Source organism: Molossus molossus, unplaced genomic scaffold (assembly GCF_014108415.1).
Source record: "Molossus molossus isolate mMolMol1 unplaced genomic scaffold, mMolMol1.p scaffold_m16_p_1, whole genome shotgun sequence".
NCBI lineage: Eukaryota > Metazoa > Chordata > Mammalia > Chiroptera > Molossidae > Molossus > Molossus molossus.
The window spans coordinates 179220226-179242995 of NW_023425344.1; the positions used below are offsets into that span (position 1 = coordinate 179220226).

At 55.5% G+C, this 22770-nt stretch overlaps 2 protein-coding genes across 2 annotated transcripts in view; one reads left to right on the forward strand and one right to left on the reverse strand.

Moving 5' to 3' along the window:
• PAK6 (p21 (RAC1) activated kinase 6) overlaps positions 1–16711 on the forward strand; it is a 34159-nt gene extending 17448 nt beyond the window's left edge. Inside the window, exons 3-10 of the mRNA XM_036271823.1 lie at positions 6613–6821; positions 7273–7926; positions 12266–12763; positions 12888–13021; positions 13319–13445; positions 13554–13679; positions 14129–14263; positions 15615–16711. Of these exons, the coding sequence (XP_036127716.1) occupies positions 6618–6821; positions 7273–7926; positions 12266–12763; positions 12888–13021; positions 13319–13445; positions 13554–13679; positions 14129–14263; positions 15615–15782 (2046 nt within the window). The 5' untranslated portion in view covers positions 6613–6617 and the 3' untranslated portion in view covers positions 15783–16711. The remainder of the gene's footprint in view (positions 1–6612; positions 6822–7272; positions 7927–12265; positions 12764–12887; positions 13022–13318; positions 13446–13553; positions 13680–14128; positions 14264–15614) is intronic.
• Positions 16712–21119: 4408 nt separating this feature from the next.
• On the reverse strand, positions 21120–22271 carry ANKRD63 (ankyrin repeat domain 63). The gene has a single exon (XM_036251791.1). It carries the CDS (start codon positions 22269–22271, stop codon positions 21120–21122), a length of 1152 nt encoding a protein of 383 aa, XP_036107684.1.
• Between the last annotated feature and the right edge of the window lie 499 nt (positions 22272–22770).

Below are 22770 nucleotides of genomic sequence, written 5' to 3' on the forward strand. Positions count from 1 at the left end.
TTGGGTTTTTTTTGTTTTTTGTTTTTTATCCTCACCCGAGGATATTTTTCCATTTTTTGTACAGATAGAGTGGGAGGGAGAGAGAGGAAGGGAGAGAGAGAGAGAAACATCGACATGAAGGGACACATCGAGTGGCAAGCAGTCCATCATCTTTAAGGAAAATTTAGAAGAATAGAAAGATAAGGTAGGAGGAATCACCTGTAGCCCACCAGTCAACCACAATAATGAATATTTGGCTGTATTTCCTTCAACTATTCATTGCACTCACACTACATTTACAAATTAAACTGGGTGAAATCTTTATTTTTATTTATTTTTACTTATTGATTTTAAAGAAAGAGGGAAAGAAACATTGATTTGTTGTTCCACTTATTTATGCGTTTATTGGCTGATTCTTGTATGTGCCCTGACCAGGGATGGAACCCGCAACCCTGGCGTATAGGGACGACACTCTAACCAGCTGAGCTCCCCAGTCAGGGCCTAGGTGAAATCTTTAGAAAGAAGCCCAACCTGTGACATCAAGATTCTGCTTTGGCTGACAAACCTCACAGGGCAGGAGGATGGGGTGGGGCAGGGAGAGATACACCAACGACCGTATATGCATAAACAGTGAACACTGACAATAGTGTGGGGAAAGCAGGAGGCGGCGGGGGGCAGGGAGGACAGGGTCAGTGGGGGAAAAGATAAAAGTAATAAGTAAAAAAAATAAAAAGAATTCTGCTTTGGTGTGGAAGAAAAAGGGGTCTGTGGAAAGTCACCACACAGGGTGATCTGATTATAAACTCCTAACTGGGCAGGTCATGGTGGGGAGTCACACCCCAAGTATGCAACTTCTTTAGTAAAAGGCTTATCTTTGCAAGCCCTGTCCTTGGTTAACACACCTTTGAAATACTCCCTTTTAGATCCTCCTTCTAAGGCCTTGAGAGCACATAATCTTGGCTATCCTGTAATCCGAGCCCACCTTCATGTACTCTTAATTTCAAATGCATAAAAGAAACTGCAAAACTGTATTCTCCAGAGCATGTGAGATCTTGCTCCCCAATATATGTTGTCGGTTTGGCTCAAATAAACTATTATAAACATAAAAAAAAAAAAGAATTCTGCTTTGTACAAAGAAAACCTAGTAGTTTAATGTGTCTCTGGGATGGACCCGTGGGTGTGGACAAGTTTTGGCCCCAGCAGGTTAGGGGGTTCAGGAGAGCCCACCAAACTTGGGCTGTACTTAGTCACTCACACGGGACCCCGGGCAGAGGATGGCCAGACACTGGACTCCCCCTTAGCTGTCCCCACGCCACTCCCAGCAGCTTTATTATCTTACCTTTCACACTCAGATCCGATTAATTCTGAGGGATGATATGCATTCATTTTTCAGGATCACTTTTTTTTTCATACAGATATTTAATTGCTCATTACATTTATAGAAAAGGTCATCTGTTCCCACCATATTGCAGTGTCACCTTTGTCATAAATTAAGTGGCCTTATATGACTGAGTCTATTTCTGGATTCTCTCTTCTGTTCCTTTGGTCTATTCATCCATCTTTGTGCCAATTCCACACTATATTAATTAATGCAACTTTATAATGTCTAGTAGCATAATCCTCCAACTTTCTTATTCAAGACTGTCTTTGCTCTGGCTGGTGTGGCTCGGTTGGTTGGAGCATCATCCTGTACACCAAAAGGTGGTGGGTTTGAGTTCCAGTCAGGGCACATGCCCAGGTTTCAGGTTCAGTCTCTAGTCGGGTGCATGTGGGAGGCAGCCAATCCATGTTTCTCTCTCACATCAGTATTTTTCTCTCTGTCCCTAAAATCAATTTTTAAAAAGAGCCCTGGCCCGTGTGGCTCAGTAGTTAGAGCATCAGCCTGTGTACCAAAGGGTTATGGGTTTGATTCTGGATCAAGGGCACATACCTGGGTTGCAGGTTCGATCCATGGTCCTGATCAGGCATGTGCAGGAGGAAACCAATCGATGTGTGTCTTTCACATTGATGTTTCTCTCTCTGTTCCCTGCCAGTCTCTCTAAAAATCAGTGGAAAAAATATCTTTGGTTGAGGATTAACAACAACAAATTTAAAAATATTTTCTTGGCAATTCCTGGTTCTTTATGTTTTTCTGTACATTTCAGAATCAATTTGTCAATTCACCAAAAGAAATGAACTGGGATTTTGATTGAGATTGAAATAAAACTGTAGGTTAATTGGGAATAATTACCATCTTTACAATATCGAGTCTTCCGATTTATGAACATTCTTTAATATCTTTAATTATTTTATACTTCTCAACGTAGAAAACTTGCACATCTCTGATTAGATGTATTCCTAGGTATTTGATATTTTTTATGGTAAATGGTATCTGAGGGGTTTTTTTCTCCTGATAACACTTCTGACATCAAATGAGAGGGTTTTTTCTTCCTGAGACCATTTCTCCAGCTTGGATACTAACTGGGTGTTCAGCAATTCAGTCCAATTCGGTTCTGACCCCAACCACCTGGAGTGCACACACAGCCTGCGGGCTCAGTCTCCCGAGCTGCCCCTATTTCAGATGCCAGTTGCAAGTCCCAGGCGCCCTGGACTGCTGTCCACCTGGCTTCCGACCTGGGCCGGTTCACCCCTCCTTAGGCAACCTGGTGGTCCCCCCGCTCCCGGGAGGTCACCATCTTGATGCCGAACTTAGTGCGGACACCTGATCCGCATAGCACACTGCAGCCCAGAACTCCTGGGCTCAAGCGATCCTCCAGCCTCAGCCTCCCGGTAGCTGGGACTGCAGGCACGCGCCACCGCCCGGACCCTAGCTTTAACAAGGGTTCCCGTAACTCCCTTCTAGGTGCAGTCGTTTGTTAGAACGGCTCATGGAACTCAGGAAGGCACTTTCCTTACTTTTGCCAGCTCATTATAAAGCCCAGGAACAGCCAGATGAAAGACATGCATAGGGTGAGGCAGGTGGTCAGGAGCATGGAGCTTCTGTACCCGTCCAGACACCTCACCCTTTCAGCACCGTGATGTGTCCGCCAGCTCAGGGGCTCCCCGGACACTGTCATGCGGGGGTTTTTATGGCAGCTCATTACGTAGGCTGATTGATTAAGTCATTGACTGCTGGTGACTAACTCAATCTCCAGCCCCTCTCCCCTCCCCAGAGGTGGTGGCAGGGGAGGCCGGAAGGTCCAACATTCTTGTCACTCTAGGGATTCCGAGGGTTTCAGGAGCTGTGTGCCAGGAGCAGGGACAAAGACCACATTTCTATTTCCCATGATACTATAGAATCTTTTTTTAAATTTCATTTTCTATTTGTTGCTGGTATATAGAAATACAGTTGATGTTTTATTATTGCCCTTAAATCAGAGACCTTCTACATTCACTTACCTAATCCCAATAGTTTGTATGTTAATAGATTTTCCTGGATTTTCTATGTATAATTATATTGTCCTAGGCAGTGTTAGCGTCACCACAGTTTAGAAGAGTCTTGGCAGCCTCCCTGCAGGTGTGGATTTCCCACTAGCTAAGTGACTGGCTCTGGCTTCTAACTCTCTGCTCATCCCTCCCGAGCCTGAGCCCACTCATCGCTTTGGCCGGCTCCCACCCTCACCACATACCAGACCCTAGGACTTTGCACCATCCAGTCTGTCTGTATTAAAAATTTTTTATTGATTTTAGAGAGAGAGAAAGGGAAAGGGAGAGAGAAAGATGAAAACATCGATGAGAGAGAACATTGACTAGCCACCTCCTGCATGCCCCCCGCTGGGAATGTGGCCCACAACCTGGGCATGTGCCCTGACCAGGAATCAAACCGGCGACCTCTTGGTGCATGGGTCCATGCTCAACCACTGAACCACACCAGCCAGACCAGCCAGTCTTTCTTTACCTCAGAACTTCCTTTCTGCCTCTGTGAAGAGTGTTCTTGAATCACTATTGTGGTAGCCTCAGGGATCCTAGAGTCATTTAGATGATTTGCTAAAGATGCTGTCCCCTGCAAAAGCTGGGCCCTTGGGCTGGGCAAGGGAGCTGGGGAAAGGGATGTTCTTGGGGGGTAGGAAGAAGTATTAGCCAGCTCTTCTATTTTTTTTCTTTTTATTATTATTGATTTCTAGAGATAGAGGAAGGGAGAGAGAGAGGAAAAACATCAATTTGTTATTTCACTTACTTATGCATTCATTGGTTGATTCTTGTATGTTCCCTCACGGGAGATCAAACCCACAAGCTTGGTGTATCGGGATGACACTCCAACCAACTGAGCTGCCCGGCCAGGGCCTTAGCCAGCTCTTCTTTTACTCTAGGGTGTGTCCTGCGTCTCCAGAGGCATTAGCAGAGGGGGGAACAGGATGAAACCATCAGCTAAGCTAAGCCTGGGATAGAGTCTATTTCAGACACTAGGAGGACAGACTGAAGGATGAAGACTCTTCTGTGGCCAAAGGCTAAGAGAGAGAGGGGGTCAGGTTTTACCAAACCACCAAGAGTCAGTGTAGTGGAGAGTTGTTGAGGGTCTGAGGTCCCAGAAGTCAGGCCTGGCCCTGACTTGGCAAGTGAATCTAAGGTCAGGGTTTGGAATCACTCCCAGACTAGTGTCTGCTCTCATTTCATATTTGTAGGGCCCTGAGCTTAGAGACAGCGATACAGAGAAGTAACACTGCAAGGGAAACAGCCCCCATTTACAGGGAATCTGCTCACCGAATACGCCCCAAACCATGTGAGATACATTTTATTAACCCCATTTTATAGATTAAGAACACTGAGCCTCAAGTCGTTTAGGTCTCTTGTTCAAAGTCTCCCCAGACCAGTGGGAGACTCCCTACAGCTCACCTACAACTCAGGTATATGTCACTCCAAAGTCCTCATCCTTGGGGGTCCTACATAGGGGGCTTTGCCCATAGGGGGTGTTTGTGGACTCCTGAACCTCAGGGTCCCAAAAAGCAGCTGACATTCCAGGAGGTATGACATGGATTCAGATTGATTCGCACTTGGTGAAGTCCAGTCGGGAAGCTGTGGCTGTTTGAGCCTGCAGTCGTTCCGAGTGGACGCCTCCTGCCTCCCAGATCTGTGTCCTGCTCCGGAACCTGCTCAAGTGAGCAGGAAACGGCTGTTTCCAGAGCAGGAGCCAAAAGAGAATGCCCAGTGTCCAAAGATACCCCAGACCTATGGATACATGAATGACCCAAGCATTCAAGAAATAAATTCACACCCCACCCCCTAGACGTGACCCTTCCAGGTAACATAAGAACCCATGGAGTGTGTTTTGCCACAATAAAGAAAATTTTTTTAAACCCAATGAGCTGCTTTGAGCCTTTCAGACATAAAGGCACTCAAGTGGGCACCTACAGCCCTGACTTCCATCACATGTGGTCCCAGGCAGGGAATTCCTGAAGATGAGGCTAGAGCTGCACTTGGGAAGAATCCCTACCTCCCAGACTGCCAGCCTCTCTCTCCCAAATCCGCACGCCGTTGCTCTGAGCTGTTGAGGGAGCGCACCAGGGCCTCAGGCAAACCCCAAGTCAGCCAAGAGAGGGTGGAAGGCCCTGGCCAGTTTTGCTCAGCGGTTAGAGCATTGGCCTGCGGTCGAGAGAGACCTGGGTTCGGTTCCCGCTAAGGGCACGTGCCTCGGTTGCAGTTTGTCACTGGCCCTGGTTGGGTTGTGCGAGTGGCAACCATTAGATGTGTCCCTTTCATGTCGATGTTTCTCTCTCTCTCTTTCTTCCTCTCTCTCTCTCCCACTCTATCTGAACAAAAAATGGAGAAATGTCCTCAGGTGAGGATAAAAAAAAGAGAGAGAGAGAGGGTGGGAGGTTTGATAGCTAGTGATATTGTGTACAGAGTTCTGAGACCCAGAGAAATAGGCCCAAAGGGAAGTGGGCTCTCTCTGCCCTGGAGAGCTTTCCCCCCGAGACAGCCACCCTAAGGGCTTTCCAGAATTAGGGCCGAGCGCAGTAACACAAGGGCCCCAGACTGGGCAACACGTCTATGACTCGACGGGTTGGCTTTTTATGAATGTTGTGTATCACGTTAACAGGTTTTCTGTTGTTGAACCATCCTGGGACAAACTGGAGTTGATTGTGATAAAACAAAAAACAAACGAATGAAACTTTCACATACTGTTGGATCAACTGGCTGGTTTTGTTTAGGATTTTCACATTTATGTTCATAAGTGAGATGGGTCCACATTTTCCTGTTTCTTGGACTCTTCTTATCCGGTTGAAGAATCAAGGTCATGCTCACTTCATAAAATGTGTCTGCTGGCTTTCCTCCCTCTTTGCCCCGTTTTAATTCTTTGACGGGGGATGATATCTTTCCTGGGCTTTGGATCTCATGAGAACACCCCCCCGGAGTCTGCCTGCTCCATAGGGGACTTTGGCACAGACGAGAAGACAGACACCTGTTTTCTTCAGTCTGTTTTGGATGATATATGGAGCTTTTGTTGTTTCCGGGACCCCTCTGCTGGGAGCTAGCCATTTTCCTGAGGAAGTAGGCATGAGAGGTGAGGGGAAGCCCTGGGCCCAGACCGGGGAGATGTGCTTGAGGGTAGAGAGCCCAGAGCCTGGTGCCCCGAGACCCCTATCGCCACCCCTGCTCCCTGGCTCGGCTCCCGTGGAGCCCCCGCTGGAGCTCAGCCTGACCCTCCCCATGCAGGCACCATGTTCCGCAAGAAAAAGAAGAAACGCCCTGAGATTTCAGCCCCTCAGAACTTCCAGCACCGCGTCCACACCTCCTTTGATCCTAAAGAAGGCAAGTTCGTGGGCCTCCCCCCGCAATGGCAGAACATCCTGGACACACTTCGGCGCCCCAAGCCCGTGGTGGACCCTTCCCGGATTACACGGGTGCAGCTCCAGCCCATGAAGGTAGGTGGGCGAGGCCACGTTCAGCCTCTCTTGTGCCACAGATGCCTGTGCCTGGCCAAACCACAAAGGCACCTAGAGGAACCACCTAATTACCAGCTATCAATTAGCTGCTGTTTTCACTCCCTGCTAATTAGCCTCTCCTTCTCTCCCCAGGTGACCAGGGAGGAGGAGCCTGGGGAGTCCTCCACAGGGTGGTAGGGTTGCAAATATCCAAATAAAATGCAGGCTGCCCAGGCATCTTGTAGTGTTAAGGGTGCTCACTTACTATTTGGACCCTCAGCCCCTGTGGGGCTGGGGGTTTAGCTGTGTGAGTCAAGAAATGGATGGATGACGCAGCAGGCAAGGTCCGCAGGTGTTCCTCCTCAAGGCCCCCCAGGCTGTCTGGCCTGGTCCCAGCCGAGCCTCCCTGCCGTGAACAGACCACTCATGCATGCTCTTCTCTCTCCTGCAGACTGTGGTTCGGGGCAGCTCTGTGCCCATGGACGGCTACATCTCGGGGCTGCTCAATGACATCCAGAAGTTGTCACTCATCAGTTCCAACACCCTGCGTGGGCGCAGCCCCACCAGCCGAAGGCGGGCACAGTCCCTGGGGCTGCTGGGGGAGGAGCACTGGGCTGCCAACCCGGACATGTACCTGCAGAGCCCCCAGTCTGAGCACACTGACCCCCACAGCCTCTACCTCAGCTGCAATGGGGGCACACCGGCAGGCCACCAGCAGATGCCGTGGCCTGAACCACAGAGCCGACGGGTCCCACCCAATGGGCTGGCCACCAAGGCACAGTCCCTGGGCCCCGCCGAGTTCCAGGGTGCCACACAGCGCTGCCTGCAGCTGGGCGCCTGCCTGCAGAGCTCCCCACCAGGCGCCTCACCCCCTGCAGCCAGCGGGAGGCGGGGGACCAAGGCTGCCAGGCATGGCTCTGAGGAGGCCAGGCCACAGTCGTGCCTGGTGGGCTCAGCTGCGGGCAGGCCGGGGGGAGAGGGCAGCCCCAGCCCTAAGACCCAGGAGAGCAGCCTGAAGCACAAGCTGTTCCGGAGCATGTTCCTGTCCACTCCTGCCACAGCCCCTCCGAGCGGCAGCAAGCCAGGCCCTCCTCCACAGAGCAAGGTAGGTGGGGGCTGCCTTCCAGGGCCACGTGCAGCAGGGCTGGGGAACCTGGGCCCTGCCTGGTCCTCCTCATTTACAGGTGTGGGTTAGGGACAGTGTGAGGGAACAAAATAATCAAGAAACAGTTCAGCCTCGACTGAGGATTCTACCCTGACCATCTGAGCCCTCGTCTTCCAAAGGCTGAGCGTGTGAGCCGGGTTGGAAGCCAGGGAAGCCAGGTCATCTTCTGGAGGGCGTCGGAGGGGCTTGTGGTACTCCCGGCCTATGCTCCCGCCCTCGGGGGTGGGTTGGCAGACGCCCTCTGTAAGAGCAACATTTTTAACCACAAAAGCCTGACCTTCCCCTCACCCCTGGTGCCCAGCAACCCCGACCCAGGCCCCAGCAGAGATGGGGCCTCCTGCACTGGGCAGGTCAAGGGGTCCCCTGCCTCCCTCCGCTCAGACCTCCTGTCCGCCTCTATGCCTCACTCACCCCAGGGCTCCCCTCACTGCTCCCTGAAGCCCTCGCCACCCTCCCCTAGTGGGTTTCCCGCCTGCCGGCCTTCCCCTTTTTTAGTGGTTGTGGTTTTCAGTAACATTTTTGTAAGGATTTATTGCAGGTTTGTGTGCCATATGGAAGGCTAGAGGGCTGAATTTGTCTGGGTCGGGAGGTCGCAAGAGAACCGACTTTGGCCCCTGCTGACGGTCTCAGACGCACCTATTTTTCCTATAAGAAAGGAAACAGTGAAGGGGGCCCGAACGGTGACATTTCTGGGCAGGCAGAGAACAGTTTTGCTTCTTACATGCCCGACGGCATCCTGTCTGGTGAGCGTAGCATCCTTTGGTAGATGAAGACCGACTCAGAGGGTGAGACAGCCCCAGGCGTCGCAGGTGAGGCAGGGAAGGAGGCACCAGAGGGCCTCCGCTCAGGCAGGCTGCTGTCCGGGCTGACACTTGTCCTCTAGCGCCCTCCTGCGGGGCAGGCAGCCGTGCACTCAGGCCGCGGTGTGAGGCTTCTAAGTCAGACCTGACACTAGGTGGCTCAGTGACGGAGGCTCCCCTCCCTGGAGGACAAGCCGGGTTCTCCCCTCTCAGTGACAGAGCCAGTCTAGTCCAGCCGAGTGTGGGTGGGGAGTTTGGCGAGCGGCCTGGACCCTCAACCTTTCTAAGTCACCGCCAGCTCAAAGCACCCAGGGAGGGCTCTGGGCTTTGTGCACTCCAGTCCCCACGGGGACAGAGGGCAGGGGCTGATGTCCCCTGTGGGGTGGGGACCTGGGGGACAGACAAATGAGATGTGGCTTGATGTATCTGTCCCTGTAAAGATCGTGTCCGTGAGCTGAGGGGTCTGGAAGGCTGCGGCCCTGGGGAGACATTCCGCAGAAAACCCCGGTGGGAGCGGCGTGGTCCACACTGCCAGGGAGGTGGGAATGGGGACTCGATTGCCCCCGGCCCCCTGGGAGTCCCTCAGGAGTGCTTCGGGAGTCTGAGAGAGGGTATGGCAGCCCCGCTGGGCATGGACATGCATGTTTCTGGGCCCCTGGCAGCACCCCAGCAGGGCGAGGGCTGTCCACCCAGCCTCTGCCGGCCTGCCCATGCCTGCACACTACTGGGGACCTGCCACGGGCCACTGCTGCTGGGGGACAGGGCGGGGTCCTGTGCCTGTGGAGGGAGGTGCTGGTTGTCCTGGGCTCGGAGACACCACAGTCCGAACCCAGCAGAGTGCTCTCCGCCTCGGCACCTTGGGCACATGTTTCTAGGTAAGTGCCCGAAGCCAGGCTCGAAAGCAGGGCTGAGCCGTCCTCTGAGCCGCTAGCCAGGGCTTCTCGACCCGCACCGCTCGCATCGGCTCAGATGACCCCTTGTCGGGACTGTCCTGTGCGCTGTAGGATATTTAGTAGGGTCCCCGATCTCTATCCATTACATGCTAGCAGCACCCCGCTGAGAGAACAGCCACAAATCCTTCCAGATATGGCCAAATGTCCCTTACGGGGCAAAGTCACCCCCGGATAAGAACCACTGCTTTAGGCAGATGACCACACAGATGGGAAGCATCCTCCCTCACAGCCCCAGGAACCCCCAGACCGAGGCAGGAGCAGCCCTCTGCACCTCAGCACGTGCCAGGGGCTGGCTCTGGACACTCACAGCTCCCGTAGCTGCAGCAGTGCCCTGGTGCCCGGGGAGGTCGGGCTGCCGGTGCCCTGCTGTGCCAGGAGCGGCTGCAGGACAGCCTGTGACCCTCGGGCGCCTGGATTCGGCCCAGGCAGCTTGGCCTGTGATCACTCACTCTGACTAAAGAGCAAAGGCTTCCTCGAGTGCAGGCAGGAGGCTAAAGAGGTAAAATGGTTATAAGTCTGGGGGATTTAGAAGTGGTTCCACTTTGAGGCAGAAAGGCCTAGTCAGAGGACCTCAGTAATCAGCAAACATTGGTTACGTATCTACTGTGCACCGTGTACTGCATTATACGCCGGTGATACCTGATACCAACAGGACCGTAGCATCAGGGTCAGGGGTCAGGCTGACCTGGGCTGACGTCTGGCCTCGCCCCTTACTACTTAGTACTCGGGACAAGTCACTTCACTCCTCTGACCCTGTTTCCTCATCTACAAAGGTGATCACTAGTACCCGAGGGATGATAAAACACCCCAGGGCTGTGAAAGTTCAATGAGATAAGGCATCTAAGGCCCTGGTCAAAGTGCTAAACCCTCAATAAATGGCTTTATGACTTTTTAAATATTACTGACATGGCCTCTGCCTGTGGGGCACTTACAGGACAGCCCCAGGCCCAGGCTGGAGAGCGGCTGTCACCAGGGCCCAGGAAGGAAAGCCAGGCTTCTTCAGCTCCACGGTGCCTGCATGGCTCCCTGCTCCAGAAGAGGTCTCAGTCACACTGTAACTCCAGAATCCTCCAGAACCACTACAGTGCTCTGTTTTCATGTCTCCTCTCCCTTTCTGGGTGTGGTTTAGCAAGTTTCATCTGGCCCTTTCCTGTGGTTGCCATTAAGTAGAAGCTTCCACTTTGTGGAGACAGGCAGCAGGGCCAACAAGGTGAACCAGGCCCTGCCCCACCACCCCCGTGTCCCGTGTCCCGTGTCCCGTGTCCCAGGCCACATCAGTGCTGGGCTCTCAACTCTCTGCAGGCAGGGGCGCCGGCTCGAGCCCAGACAGGCCAGGGACTGTGGCGGGGATGGGGGCCCGGAAGCCTGGGAGGGGTGCTGAAGAGCGTGAAAAGGCTGTGGCTGAGCCCAGTGGGCCCGAGGCCCAGACCTGGGTTCCTGAGCAAGCAGCTCAGCCCAGGCTGACTGCTTGCGATTTCTTCAAAGTCGATTCAGCTCTGAGTCAGGACCAGCAGCCACTGGGAACCTAGACCACCACTATGTGACGGGTTCTGAGAAGTTCCTAAGAGGCCTCTCTGCAGCCCCCGAAGGCCCCCCGTTAGGTTATGTAGGGCCCTCTGCCTGTGCTCCTTTTAAAAATCCATAGCCGCGTGGCACACCGCCAGCTGCGCGGGGAGAAGCCCGACATGGGTTCGTTTGCAGCAGGGCTGGCAGGGGAGCTGGGAGCTTGGGCCCGGGAAGGCAAGAGCCTCAGGCTTCCAGGGGAGGGCCTGTGCAGGGCTCACTGGGGGCCGGCTTGCACTCAGCTCCACCTTCCCTCCCTCTCCACAGGCCTCTCCTTCCTTGTGGGGGGTCCTCAGGCAGGGGGTCCTCAGGCAGGAGTTTCGTGCTTGGGAGCAAGTGGAAGGGCTTCTCTGAGGAACCCTTAGAAAACCTCCCTGGGATCCCTGGCCCCAAGGGTTTGGTTTGGCTGGACCTACCCTCCTGATCCCAAATCTCTCTGGCACCATATCACCAGCCTAGGGGGACCCCAAACCCCCAGAGGGAAACATGACTCTGGTCCTCTGTGGGGAGTGCACCAGGGCTTCTGCCGGCACGGCCGTGGGTGAGGGGGCCGTGGGAGCCACCGCCTCTGACCCAGACTCCCCAGGTAGCCCCGCAGCAGAAGGAGGACCGCCTCCCAGAGGCCTCCCTGGGGTCTGGCTCTCTGTCCCCCAGGAAGAAACACCCAGCGCAAGGACACCGCTGGGACTCTCCTTGCTGTGTCTTCCCAGGCAGGCAGACTGGATGTCGAGAGCTCGCGCTTGGTCTGCTCACCTGGGAACAGCGGGGCTGGTTTCCTGAGCAGGACTGTGGTTTTCTGCTCTGGTTGAAAATCTTTGCCTCTGGCACCTCCCCAGTTTGGTCTGATGCCCTGCCTAACCCTGCCCATGTCCAGGGTCCTAGCAGCCGCCTCCCGCCTCTGAGAAGTTTGCTCCAAACATTCCCACAGCCAAACCCCTTTCTTCTCTTTCCTTTTTCCTGCAGCCCAACTCCTCGTTCCGACCACCACAGAAAGACAACCCTACAAGCCTGGTGTCCAAGGCCCAGTCCTTGCCCTCAGACCAGCCCATGGGGACCTTCAGCCCTCTGACCACCTCAGATACCAGCAGCCCCCAGAAGTCCCTCCGCACAGCCCCAGCCGCCGGCCCTCCTCCAGGCCGGTCTTCCCCCGCTGGCTCCCCCCGCACCCGGCACGCCCAGATCAGCACCAGCAACCTGTACCTGCCCCAGGACCCCACGGTAGCCAAGGGGGCCCTGGCTGGTGAGGACGCGGGCATCGTGACACACGAGCAGTTCAAGGCTGCACTCAGGATGGTGGTGGACCAGGGCGACCCCCGGCTGCTGCTGGACAGCTACGTGAAGATCGGCGAGGGCTCCACGGGCATTGTCTGCCTCGCCCGGGAGAAGCACTCGGGCCGTCAGGTGGCTGTCAAGATGATGGACCTCAGGAAGCAGCAGCGCAGGGAGCTGCTCTTTAATGAGGTGGGAGGAGAGGGTGGATGGCGGTGGGCGTCTGGGATGGGCAGTGAGCACCAAGCCAGGCGGGGCAGGTGCGAGCAGGGCAGTGGAGTCTGCCCGGCACTCAGGCATCCCCACCTGCCCCCAGGTGGTGATCATGCGGGACTACCAGCACTTCAACGTGGTGGAGATGTACAAGAGCTACCTGGTGGGCGAGGAGCTGTGGGTGCTTATGGAGTTCCTGCAGGGCGGGGCCCTCACGGACATCATCTCCCAAGTCAGGTGGGCAGCTGGAGGGCTGGGTGGGTCCCCAGTGCTAGCTGCCCCCCCATTGCCCTGGCAGGAGTATCAGGCAGCCTTGGGCCAGCAGACTTGGGGGAGTGCCCCCTGTTTGGGTTAATAGACCCACGGGCCTCCGGGGAGTGGGAGGACAAGGTGGGCTCTGTCCACCAGGGCTCTGTCCTAACTGGGCTCCCACACACACTGCCCAGGAGCTGTGGGGCCTGGTACCAGGGGCACCTACTCTCCCAGCCAAAGCTCACATTCTCTTCTGATGGTGGCCCTGCCCTCCCTGTCCAGGCTGAATGAGGAGCAGATCGCCACAGTGTGTGAGGCCGTGCTGCAGGCCCTGGCGTACCTGCATGCCCAGGGTGTCATACACCGGGACATCAAGAGCGACTCCATCCTGCTGACCCTTGATGGCAGGGTAGGACCCTCCCCACCCTGGCACACCCACGCCCCCCACTTCCATGCTTCCAGCATGGCGCCTCCTCTCGGTTCACCACTCCCCCTTTCCCTCTTACTCCAACCCCAGGTGAAACTGTCCGACTTCGGATTCTGTGCTCAGATCAGCAAAGACGTCCCTAAGAGGAAGTCCCTGGTGGGAACGCCCTACTGGATGGCTCCGGAAGTGATCTCCAGGTCTCTGTATGCCACTGAGGTAACCTCCCTCCATCTCCCGGTCCTCCGAAGAGGCTTGGAACACACAACTTTTCCACTTTGGGCCCCTCCCACCTAAAGCAGCCCTGGTTCTCAGGTTCCCATTTAGTCAGTACCCTACCCCACTGCCCACTGTCCCTTCTTGGATGAGTCTACTCTTCCCTGTGACATTGATGCCACAAACTGGTCCTAAAAATGCTTGTTCCCAGCTCAAGGGCAAGAGGTATGGCCAGGCTTCCTCACGTGTGATAGCGTTTCTCAGAGTGGCTGACACCTGTGTCCCTAGTCAGAGTTACTCAGGTAGGAAGTAACTACCCATAGGGCAGGTGGCCCGGAAGGAGGCCAACTCCCTAAGGAGAACTGGGACCAGCTGCTCCCCTCCCCCTGCAGCACGCTGCTACCGAGGGGCCAGACTCTGGCCAGTGAGTCAGAGACATTCTCCTCCTACAGGTGGATATCTGGTCTCTGGGCATCATGGTGATTGAGATGGTGGACGGGGAGCCCCCCTACTTCAGTGACTCCCCAGTGCAAGCCATGAAGAGGCTCCGGGACAGCTCCCCACCCAAGCTGAAAAATTCTCACAAGGTCAGTTGGTGCATAAGGTGTGACCCCACAGACCTCTTCCTGAGGCGTAGAGGACCAGAGCCCAGCCTGAGGGTCTGGACTCCTGGAAAAGGCACCGCTTTCTCCACACGAAACCTGCACCCAGGCCTGGAGCCACACCTGTACACAGACTCCACGGTCACTCTGGGGAGTTTCCACCTGTAAGCAATTCACGGGAGCCCGAGGGGAGGGAAGGCAAAGCTGCCAGGAACCCCAGATGTTCTGGACAGGAATCTAGAGAAGCTGGGCAGGAACCCCTCAACCCCATCTGTCAGGGGAGCCATACCATGGCACAGTGTTCCCGTCTATCGCAGTGAATCGGCTTGTCTTCCATCACGGCACATCCTGACCACACTTGAGCCACAGTTTTCCCCTTAAAACGTGTGTGTGTGTGTGTGCGCGCACGCACACGCATGTGTAACCTTTTCTACCAAATCCATCCAAACCAGCAGGCTTTACTTGTGGCTACCCGGCTGGTGGCCAGGTCAACACAGGGCTGCAAAATGGCATCGCCATCTGGTGGTCAGAGTGAGAAATGCTCCAGAGGGCTGCCGCCCAGTCCCTAAATGGCAACACAGCTGGGTGGGAGGACAGGCTGGAAATACCTCTGAGACAGCTGGTCCTTGGAGACCACTGCTGACCCCAAGATTAGCAGATAGCTGACCCCAAGATTAGCAGACTTCCAGTTGACTAATTCCCCAGAGGAGGGAAACTTCTGTAACAACCCAAGACTTACCTCACCCCAAGATATTGGTTCAAAATGAGCCAAGATCAAGATAAGCCCTTGACTTAGACTCGAAAGCTTAGAGCAACAAAGAAATCTTTCTTTTCAGGACCCACTTTGTTCTTTTCTATTTTTCAAAAACATTTCTTCATCCCTGATTTCTTTTTTATCCTCACTAAAGCCCTATGTGGCAAGCAGAGCAAGCACATTAGCCCATTTTGCAGATGAGAAAACTGAGGTCTAGAGAAAATTGCAACTTGCTGGAGTTCAGGGATAAACCCAGGACTGCATCACTGATACCAGTCCCATGCCCCTTTCCATAGAATCTGAATGCTGAGAGAGCCCAGAGGAACAGGGTGTGGAATGGTCTCCCCCAGCACTCTGGGGACCCTAATTCCACCCCCTGGAGATGAATTGGCCACTTTTCTTGGACTGATGCTGACTTTCTTTACCTACCCAATAATCCCAGAAGTGCTAAACCTGGGAGGAAGCAGGAAGTAAGAAAAGAGAGAATTTAGGAATTTAAGACCCCTCTGGTGGGGTCAGGTATAGGGGTCACCCCAAAATGACTGCAAATTGTAGCTTCCTCTCACTGCCCTGTCTCCACAGGTTTCCCCAGTGCTGCGAGACTTCCTGGAACGGATGCTGGTTCGGGACCCCCAGGAGAGAGCCACGGCCCGGGAGCTCCTGGACCATCCCTTCCTGCTGCAGACAGGGCTCCCTGAGTGCCTGGTGCCCCTAATCCAGCTCTATCACAAGCAGACCTCCACCTGCTGAGCCCACCCCGAGTGCACCTGCCACCTGTGCCCAGAGGCAGGGGACACTGGGCAACCGGCTTGCTGGCAGGGCCTGCCTGCCTCATTCTCTCAGTATTCTCTCCAAAGATTGAATGTGAAGCCCCACCCACACCCTCCTGCCCCCCAGCCCACTGGGCCAGGCCGGACCTGCCCCTTTGTCTTTCTCCCCCCAAGAGAGTCCCCAATTGTCTTTGGGATGATAGAGACCCCTTTTACAGGATGACCCTTTGTTATTTGCACAGGGATATTTCTAAGAAACACAGAGACCAGCATTTCTGGCCCTTACAGCCAACACAGCAGAAAAGGCTGCTGCCGGTTTTTAAAGGCAGTCGTACACTAGCATCCCAGGCCGCCCGGGGGCAGAGTGCCTGTCCTCTCCAGGATACTTGCTGTTCCCAGCTCCAATTCCAAACCCTGCTGTCTCAAGAGGGCCACAGGGAAGGCTTTTATGACCTGAATCCATTTTCTTCCCTTGTGTCCAACTTCCTGAAGGCACAGCCCACCTGCAGCTGCCCTGCCGGCACACAGCGCTCATGCACAGCCTGCCCCGAACGGTGAACAGCCCACTTGTAGGCCATGGGAGAGGCTGGGGCATTTTCTGGGTGAAAGAGAAATAACGGGATTGGTAGTAAAGGTGGTGCCACTTTACAGGATGCATGTGCGTGTGCGTGTGCGTGTGTGAGTGTGTAGGTGGAGAAAGGTCACCCCGTCAGCCTGGCCCCTTTAGTAAGGCTTCCTCATCCTCTTTCCCACTGAGCTCTGCTCTGAGGGACCTGCTTTCTTGGTCTGGCTTCCCACCCCTTAAGTCCCGTGTCTCTGCCTGACCAGTGAAGAGGTCTGAACGGAGGCGAATGAATCCCACGGGCCAGGCAGGTTTCCAAGTTTCTCCTGTACTATGGAGTATGAGAGCCCAAGAATCCAAGGACAGCCCTGGCCGATTTGGCTCAGCGGTTGGAGCGTGGGCCTGTGGACCAGAGAGTCCTGGGTTCGGTTCCCGCTAGGGGCACATACAAAAAAAAAAAAAGAAAGAATCCAAGGACGAGGAAACAAACTTTGTTTTACCCATGAGCTTCATCTCAATAACCAGGACATCAGGGACTCTTTCTTTTCAAAATCCTGGTCTGGGGGAGGTGAACCAGCTCCTAGGGTTCTATCATGTCAAGGGAATGGGTACCCCATTTGTGCAAGTCATCTGCTCCTCAGGCACCTGTGTCCTTGTCCTCCTTCCCTCCCTACCTTCAGGGCTGTTGTGAGACAGGGAAGCCCAGGGAAGAACTCCAGGTGTCCGGACCCTATCCAGATCATATTTTTAGATTCCTCTGCTCCCTAGTGGCCTGCTTCGGGGCAAAAAAAAAATTTTAAAAATTGCAAGGACTTTTTTTAAGAGTCAGAGTTTTAAAAACAAAAGCATCTTCCCTAGAAACTTTTGTGAATTGTTTGCACTTGTGCCTGTTTTAAATTAAACTGAGTGTTAAAATCTCTGGGGTTCCTATGGTCTCTGGGAGTGCAGCCAAGCTGTCTTTGAGCTGGACACTCTGTAGTGGGTGTCTAGTGGGACCCCCTGCTCCCCAACGCGAGCTTTCCAGTGGCCACTGAGTCCACAGAAAACCCAACTCCCTGGCGGTTATGGGCAGAGAATGACGGAAACCAGGAGTGAAGTAACCGTGGGGCTGAAAGAGCTGAGAAATAGGCTCCTTTCCAGGGGGGAAGAGCCCAGCCAGGAAAGCCAGGGCCGGCGTCTTGCTTACTGGCACTCATGGGCCCTGGGGGCAGCCACCAGGGCTAATGACCACCTTCTGCAGCAGCTTCTCCCTTACCCTGTTTGCTTCTCACTCCCTGAAAAGTCAAAGGCCACTCTCCTCAAGCTGTCCCTAGGAAGGAGCCTGGAACTGCTTTGGTTCTCAGAACTGAGCGAGACTGAGGAGTACTGAAAGAGCAGTGCAGTGGCTGGAAATCAAGAAACCTGGGTTCTAGTCCGGGGAGTGGGGTGGGTGGATAAAATTATCTCGAAACTTCTGGCTCTGACCCTGATTCCAGTACTTACTTCCTGAGAGCTCGTCCTCCCCCTACCCCAGGGCTCACTGAGACCTCTTAACCAGGAGCAAGGAGCCATGCAGATCATCTCCCGCTCTCCACAGCATTCATGCCTGAATAGCTGCCCTAGTCCGAGGGCCCCAGTCCCACCAGCTCGGTCAGAAGCAGCACCCGAGTCTTACCTTCTGGAGGGAGCCACCGTGGGATGGGCAGAGATGGAGGCATGTGTACCCTTCCACCTCTCCAAAGGGAGCCCACAGTCAGGAGTGGCTGGTACGGCAAAGAGAGGCCAGTTCTTGCAACTGAATAATACTGGATTTATTAACTCTTCTTCTGAGTTCTAACAGTCTTTCCACCACACAGTGTCGTTCCAAGAGCGTATGTGCACGTCCTTCTGCCTCACACAGACCAGTTCTGAGTCTGACCCTAGAGTACCGGACTCCAGTGGCATGGGTAACTCTTCACAACGACAAAGCAACAAGAGTTGAAAAAGCAAAATGTTGAGAAGGTCTTTTCTAAAGTGGAGAGACTGAGAGAGGACCCCAGCCCCGACACCCTTGGGGCTGACAATGAGAGGAAGTTCAGGAGAGTGAATGTGGTGAAACGTTTAAGTTCTGCACAGAGCTGGGCCTGGTAAGAAATCTGCAAGAACAGCAACTCAGTCAGACACACAATTCAGTTCAGAGAGGAAAGATTGGCTGTGGTTTTGTAGAAACATCACTTTCAACCACCCAGCCCTTGGCAGCTCCGCACAGAGCAGCCCTTGTGGTTGTTTACCCAATAAAGTGGGCCCAAGCTGACTTTCAGCCAGAAAGCCCCTGTCAGTGACACTTGAAAGATACAATACCTTCAACACAACGTGCAACCCAGACCTCATGGTGTTTTGAAGAAGCCAAAATACTTGTATTTTTACACCATTAGAAACTTCATGAAAATTAAACACAGTTGGAAAGGGGATAAATGAGCAAGCAAGGATCAGAAAAAGGGGAGTTTGCACTTGAGGTGCCCAATTAACCCGGTCCCACCCCAGTCCTCCCCAACCCCCGGATTTTTAGGAGCTTCTGTATTGTTTACCCACTACTCAGACAGTGGGACTAAAGGGAGGCAGATGTTTGTGGAGAAAGGAGTTGGGGGAGGGCAAAACACCCCCAATACAAGACTGAAGCTCATCAGAAGAAAACAGTGCATAATCATAGGTCCCAAGGCTCAGAAATCATAAGGGAGGGGTTGGGAGCTTCAGTTTTTCAGAAGACAGCAGGGCCTCTCAAGACACAGCCTTAACTTGGAAGATCTTGGGGTCTTTAGTGAAGGATCTGGGCTCCTGCTACCCCAAATGCAATTTTTTTCATTGCTGTGAAATGACTTCAAGTATCAGGATTTAATACACTACAAGAGTTTGAGGATTCCATGAGTAAGCACACGGAGGGAGAAGTACACAGCAGTGATCCCAAATAAAACCAGAAGTCCCCAACTCCGAGCCAGGGCGCAGCGAGGAGAGCGCAGTGCTGCCACCAGGGGGCACCAGAGATCACATCCAGTGTAGGGGCCCTAGCGGCCTCACCGGCCTGAAAAGGTGGGAGGATTGGGGAGATGCAGGCTATCTACCTCCACAACACCCGCCCCTGATCACCCACCCCTCACCCCCGGATCCAGTTTCTTGGCACAGGTCATTCTCTCTCTGAATAGTTCCTTTAGAGTTACTGGTGAGAAACCTTCCATTCTGCAAAAGCGAAAAGTGAATAGATCGACGTCTTGAAAAGACTCCTCTACAGGTGAATAAAGGGGTGCACGCTCAACCTTCGGGGTTCACAAAAGAGCCCCACCTGCCGCCACCTAGCACAGATACACGTGCCAGCGCTTCCGCAGGGTCCTAGGGCAGGCGATTCGCCAGGTCCGCTTAGTCTCCCCCTCACTAGGGAGGGGAAGGAGGGACCGAGGGCCAAGCCGTGAAAGGGCCTTTAACCACCTCTCTGCGGTCGCCTCTGACTCACTAATCTGCCCAGTAATAAAGCGGGGCCGGGCCTGCGTCCCACGCGCTGGGGCAGAGGCAGGGGTCCTTGGTCTCGACCTTAGCATCCATCATCCGCCCAGCCTTCCATTAACAGCCCAGCGAGAGGCAGGAGTCGTTTAACAGCCCCCTCCCAGCTCTCGCCGGAGTTTGATGTAATTTAAACCCGGGCCTGCGGCTCGTGTGGGCTTCCGACTCCCGCGCGCCACCGTTTAACGTGGCAAACACTTCAGTCAATTATCCCCCTCGCCGAGCTTCTATTTAAAGAGACATTGTCAGGTTCTTAAGCCTCGGATCAAACCTGCTGCTTTCTGCTTCATATACAAAGACTCAATACACGAGCTCTTTGAGGACTGGAAGAAATACAATTAAGCAAAACCTTCCTAACCGTTGCACCCTGCAGGAGCACCCACGTGTGGGATGGTGAGGCTGGGAGGCGGTGGGGGCGGGAAGTGCTGGAGTCCTTGCCAGTTCAGGCCTCTGCGAGTGAGAGGGAATAAGGCTGGGCCATGACGGTGAGACCTCAAAGATGGAACTCAAATGTAGCTGAGCCCGGATGGGCTGGGTAGGCTGTGGCAATGACCACACATTGTCAATGAAGTTGAATTCTGGGGGGGCCTGGAGAAGAGGTCGAGGGAACTGGAATTACCCAGAAGCTGGTTCAAGAGGCAAGCATTCAACACTGGGGCTCTGCCACTTCCAAAATAGGCTTTCATTGTCTTGAGGCAGGAGTTTCTCCCCAGAAAAAATTAATCTCTAGATTCTTTCCTAATCATCCCTAGTCCAGAAAGTCTCTGAGGTCCATCTGGGTGCCCCCAGTCTCCAGCACTTAAAGGGATGGGAAACTGAGGTCATGGGTGGCATTACTGTCAGCATCACTGGGTGGGGGTGAGGGGTGGGGGGGTGGCTAGATCCTTGTATAGGTCCACTCTTCGTGCCTGGCTGCCTGGGTATGGGGAAACCTGGCGATGGAAAGACCAGGCAGGAGCCAGACTCAGGACTGAGCCTTAGGTCAAGGGGGGTGGGGCATCTTCCTGGAAGGCTATAGCCCAAGGAACAGTCTTCTACTCCTCCCCTGTAGGGAAGGTGAGACTTGGGCAGGGAATACCAAAAATACCAACAAGCACACACACAAAAAGAAATAATAGGGGTCCCTTTCAGAGAGAAGGCCGCTCATCTTGGCAGTGGGGAAACTGCCAGGAAGTGAGGACCTGGGAGAAAGGAAATCCCAATGGAGCAGAGACAGGCAGATGCAGGGCTCGTCCTCGTCGCTGTTTACCGCTGAGCGTGCAACATCACGGCCTCGGTGCCTGCCTGCCAAGGCTGGGACCCAGGCATGGAGTGCGGCACAGCGTTGGCCTCAATCTCCGGGCGGCTCTCGGGCCCTGGTGCCTCCCCGACCAAGCTGGGGATGTCTGGAGCTGTGGAGCGTCGGCGCAAACCCAAGCGGCCGGAGCCGGGGCCGCCCTCGGGGTGGGGGCTAAGGCCGATGGGGGCTTGTGCTAAGGTCGGAGGCGCTCCCTCCAGCACCTCATGCGAACGCCATCGCCCGGCCGCCGAAGACTGGGGAGAGTGTGGTCGGGCCATCAGGGCTCCCGCCCGCAGTCGAGCCGCCTCCTCCTCGGTCACAGCGCCCAGAGCCAGACTCATGCTCCGGCCCAGCTCGGGCCGCTCGCTCCCCTGCGCCCGGTGCCGGCCCGAGCTCTTGCCCGCCGAGCCAGCCTCGCCGCCGTGACCATGGCCTCCGCCAGCCGCTCGCGCAAAGCGCGCCAAGAGAGGCCGCGGTAGGCGGCGGGGGCTCGGTCGTCGGCGCTCGGGGCTGGGCGCGGGAGCCGGGCGGCCGGGGGGACTGTCGGAGTTGGAGCCTCGGGCCGCGGCGGCCGCGGCTGCGCGGCCCCAGGGCCCGGTGAGGGCCTGCACGCAGGTTCCGTGGCCGCGGGCGGCGGCCAGCTGCAGCGCTGTAAGGCCCGCGCGGTTAGTGCGGTCGAGACGCAGGCCCAGGCGGCGGAAAGAGCGCACTAGGAACTCGAGCACCGCCCCATGGCCGCACGCCGCCGCCCACATCACTGGGCTATTGCCTGCCGAGTCGGCCGCCTCGGGGTCGCCGCTGAACTGCACCAACAGCTGCACAGCGTCCAGGTGGCCACGCTCGCACGCCAAGCTGAGCGCTGTGCGGCCGCGCTCGTCCCGCAGGTTCACGGCCGCACCCTGCTCCAGCAGTAGTCGCACGAAGCGCGCGCGCAGCGCGGGGTCCGGCAGCCCCACGGCTACCATGAGCGGGGTGCGGCCCTGCTCCGCGCGGCAATCGATGATGCTTCGGTCCAGTGCATCCAGCACGAAGCGGGCCAGGTGCACTTTGCCCGCCTGCATGGCCTCCAGGAAGGTGCGTGTACCCGCTCGGGGGCACAGGTCCTTGGGCTTGAGCATGGCACCGGCCGCCGTGCCAGCCGGCCCGGCAGCTCCGCACGGGGGCGCCCCTGTTCCCGCGCCCCGCCGGGCTCGGGCCTCCGCGGGTGCTCTGGCGTGGCTCCCTCTCCGCGTGGGCGGCTGCGGTCGAGGGTCCTGGGCTTCCCACTCTTGTGCCCCACGGCTCCCGCTGCCCTGCCGCAACTGGGCCTCACGCCTGGCGTCTGGCTGCTCCTTCCCCGGTCTTCCCGTCTGCCTGGAGGTGTAGGTTGCCCGCTCCTCCGCGGCGCGCCTGGCCCACCACGAGACGTCTTGGGCCGAAATTCTGCCCCCTCCAGACTCTCCCGCTGTTTTCCCCGTGTCCCGCGACCCTCAGTCCGCCGTGGCCTGTAGCCGCGCCACTCACCCGCACCCGGGGCAGCCCCCGCTCCCTGCTGAGACGGTGGCGCCTGCCTCGCGCGCCTGCCTCTAGCCCTGGCAGGGCGCGCCGCTCCTCAAGCTGCTAGTGCCGCTCCTCCGC

Bases quoted from the DNA above. Each gene is read 5' to 3' on its own strand.
- ANKRD63 (XM_036251791.1), bottom strand. From the start codon at position 22,271: ATGCTCAAGCCCAAGGACCTGTGCCCCCGAGCGGGTACACGCACCTTC.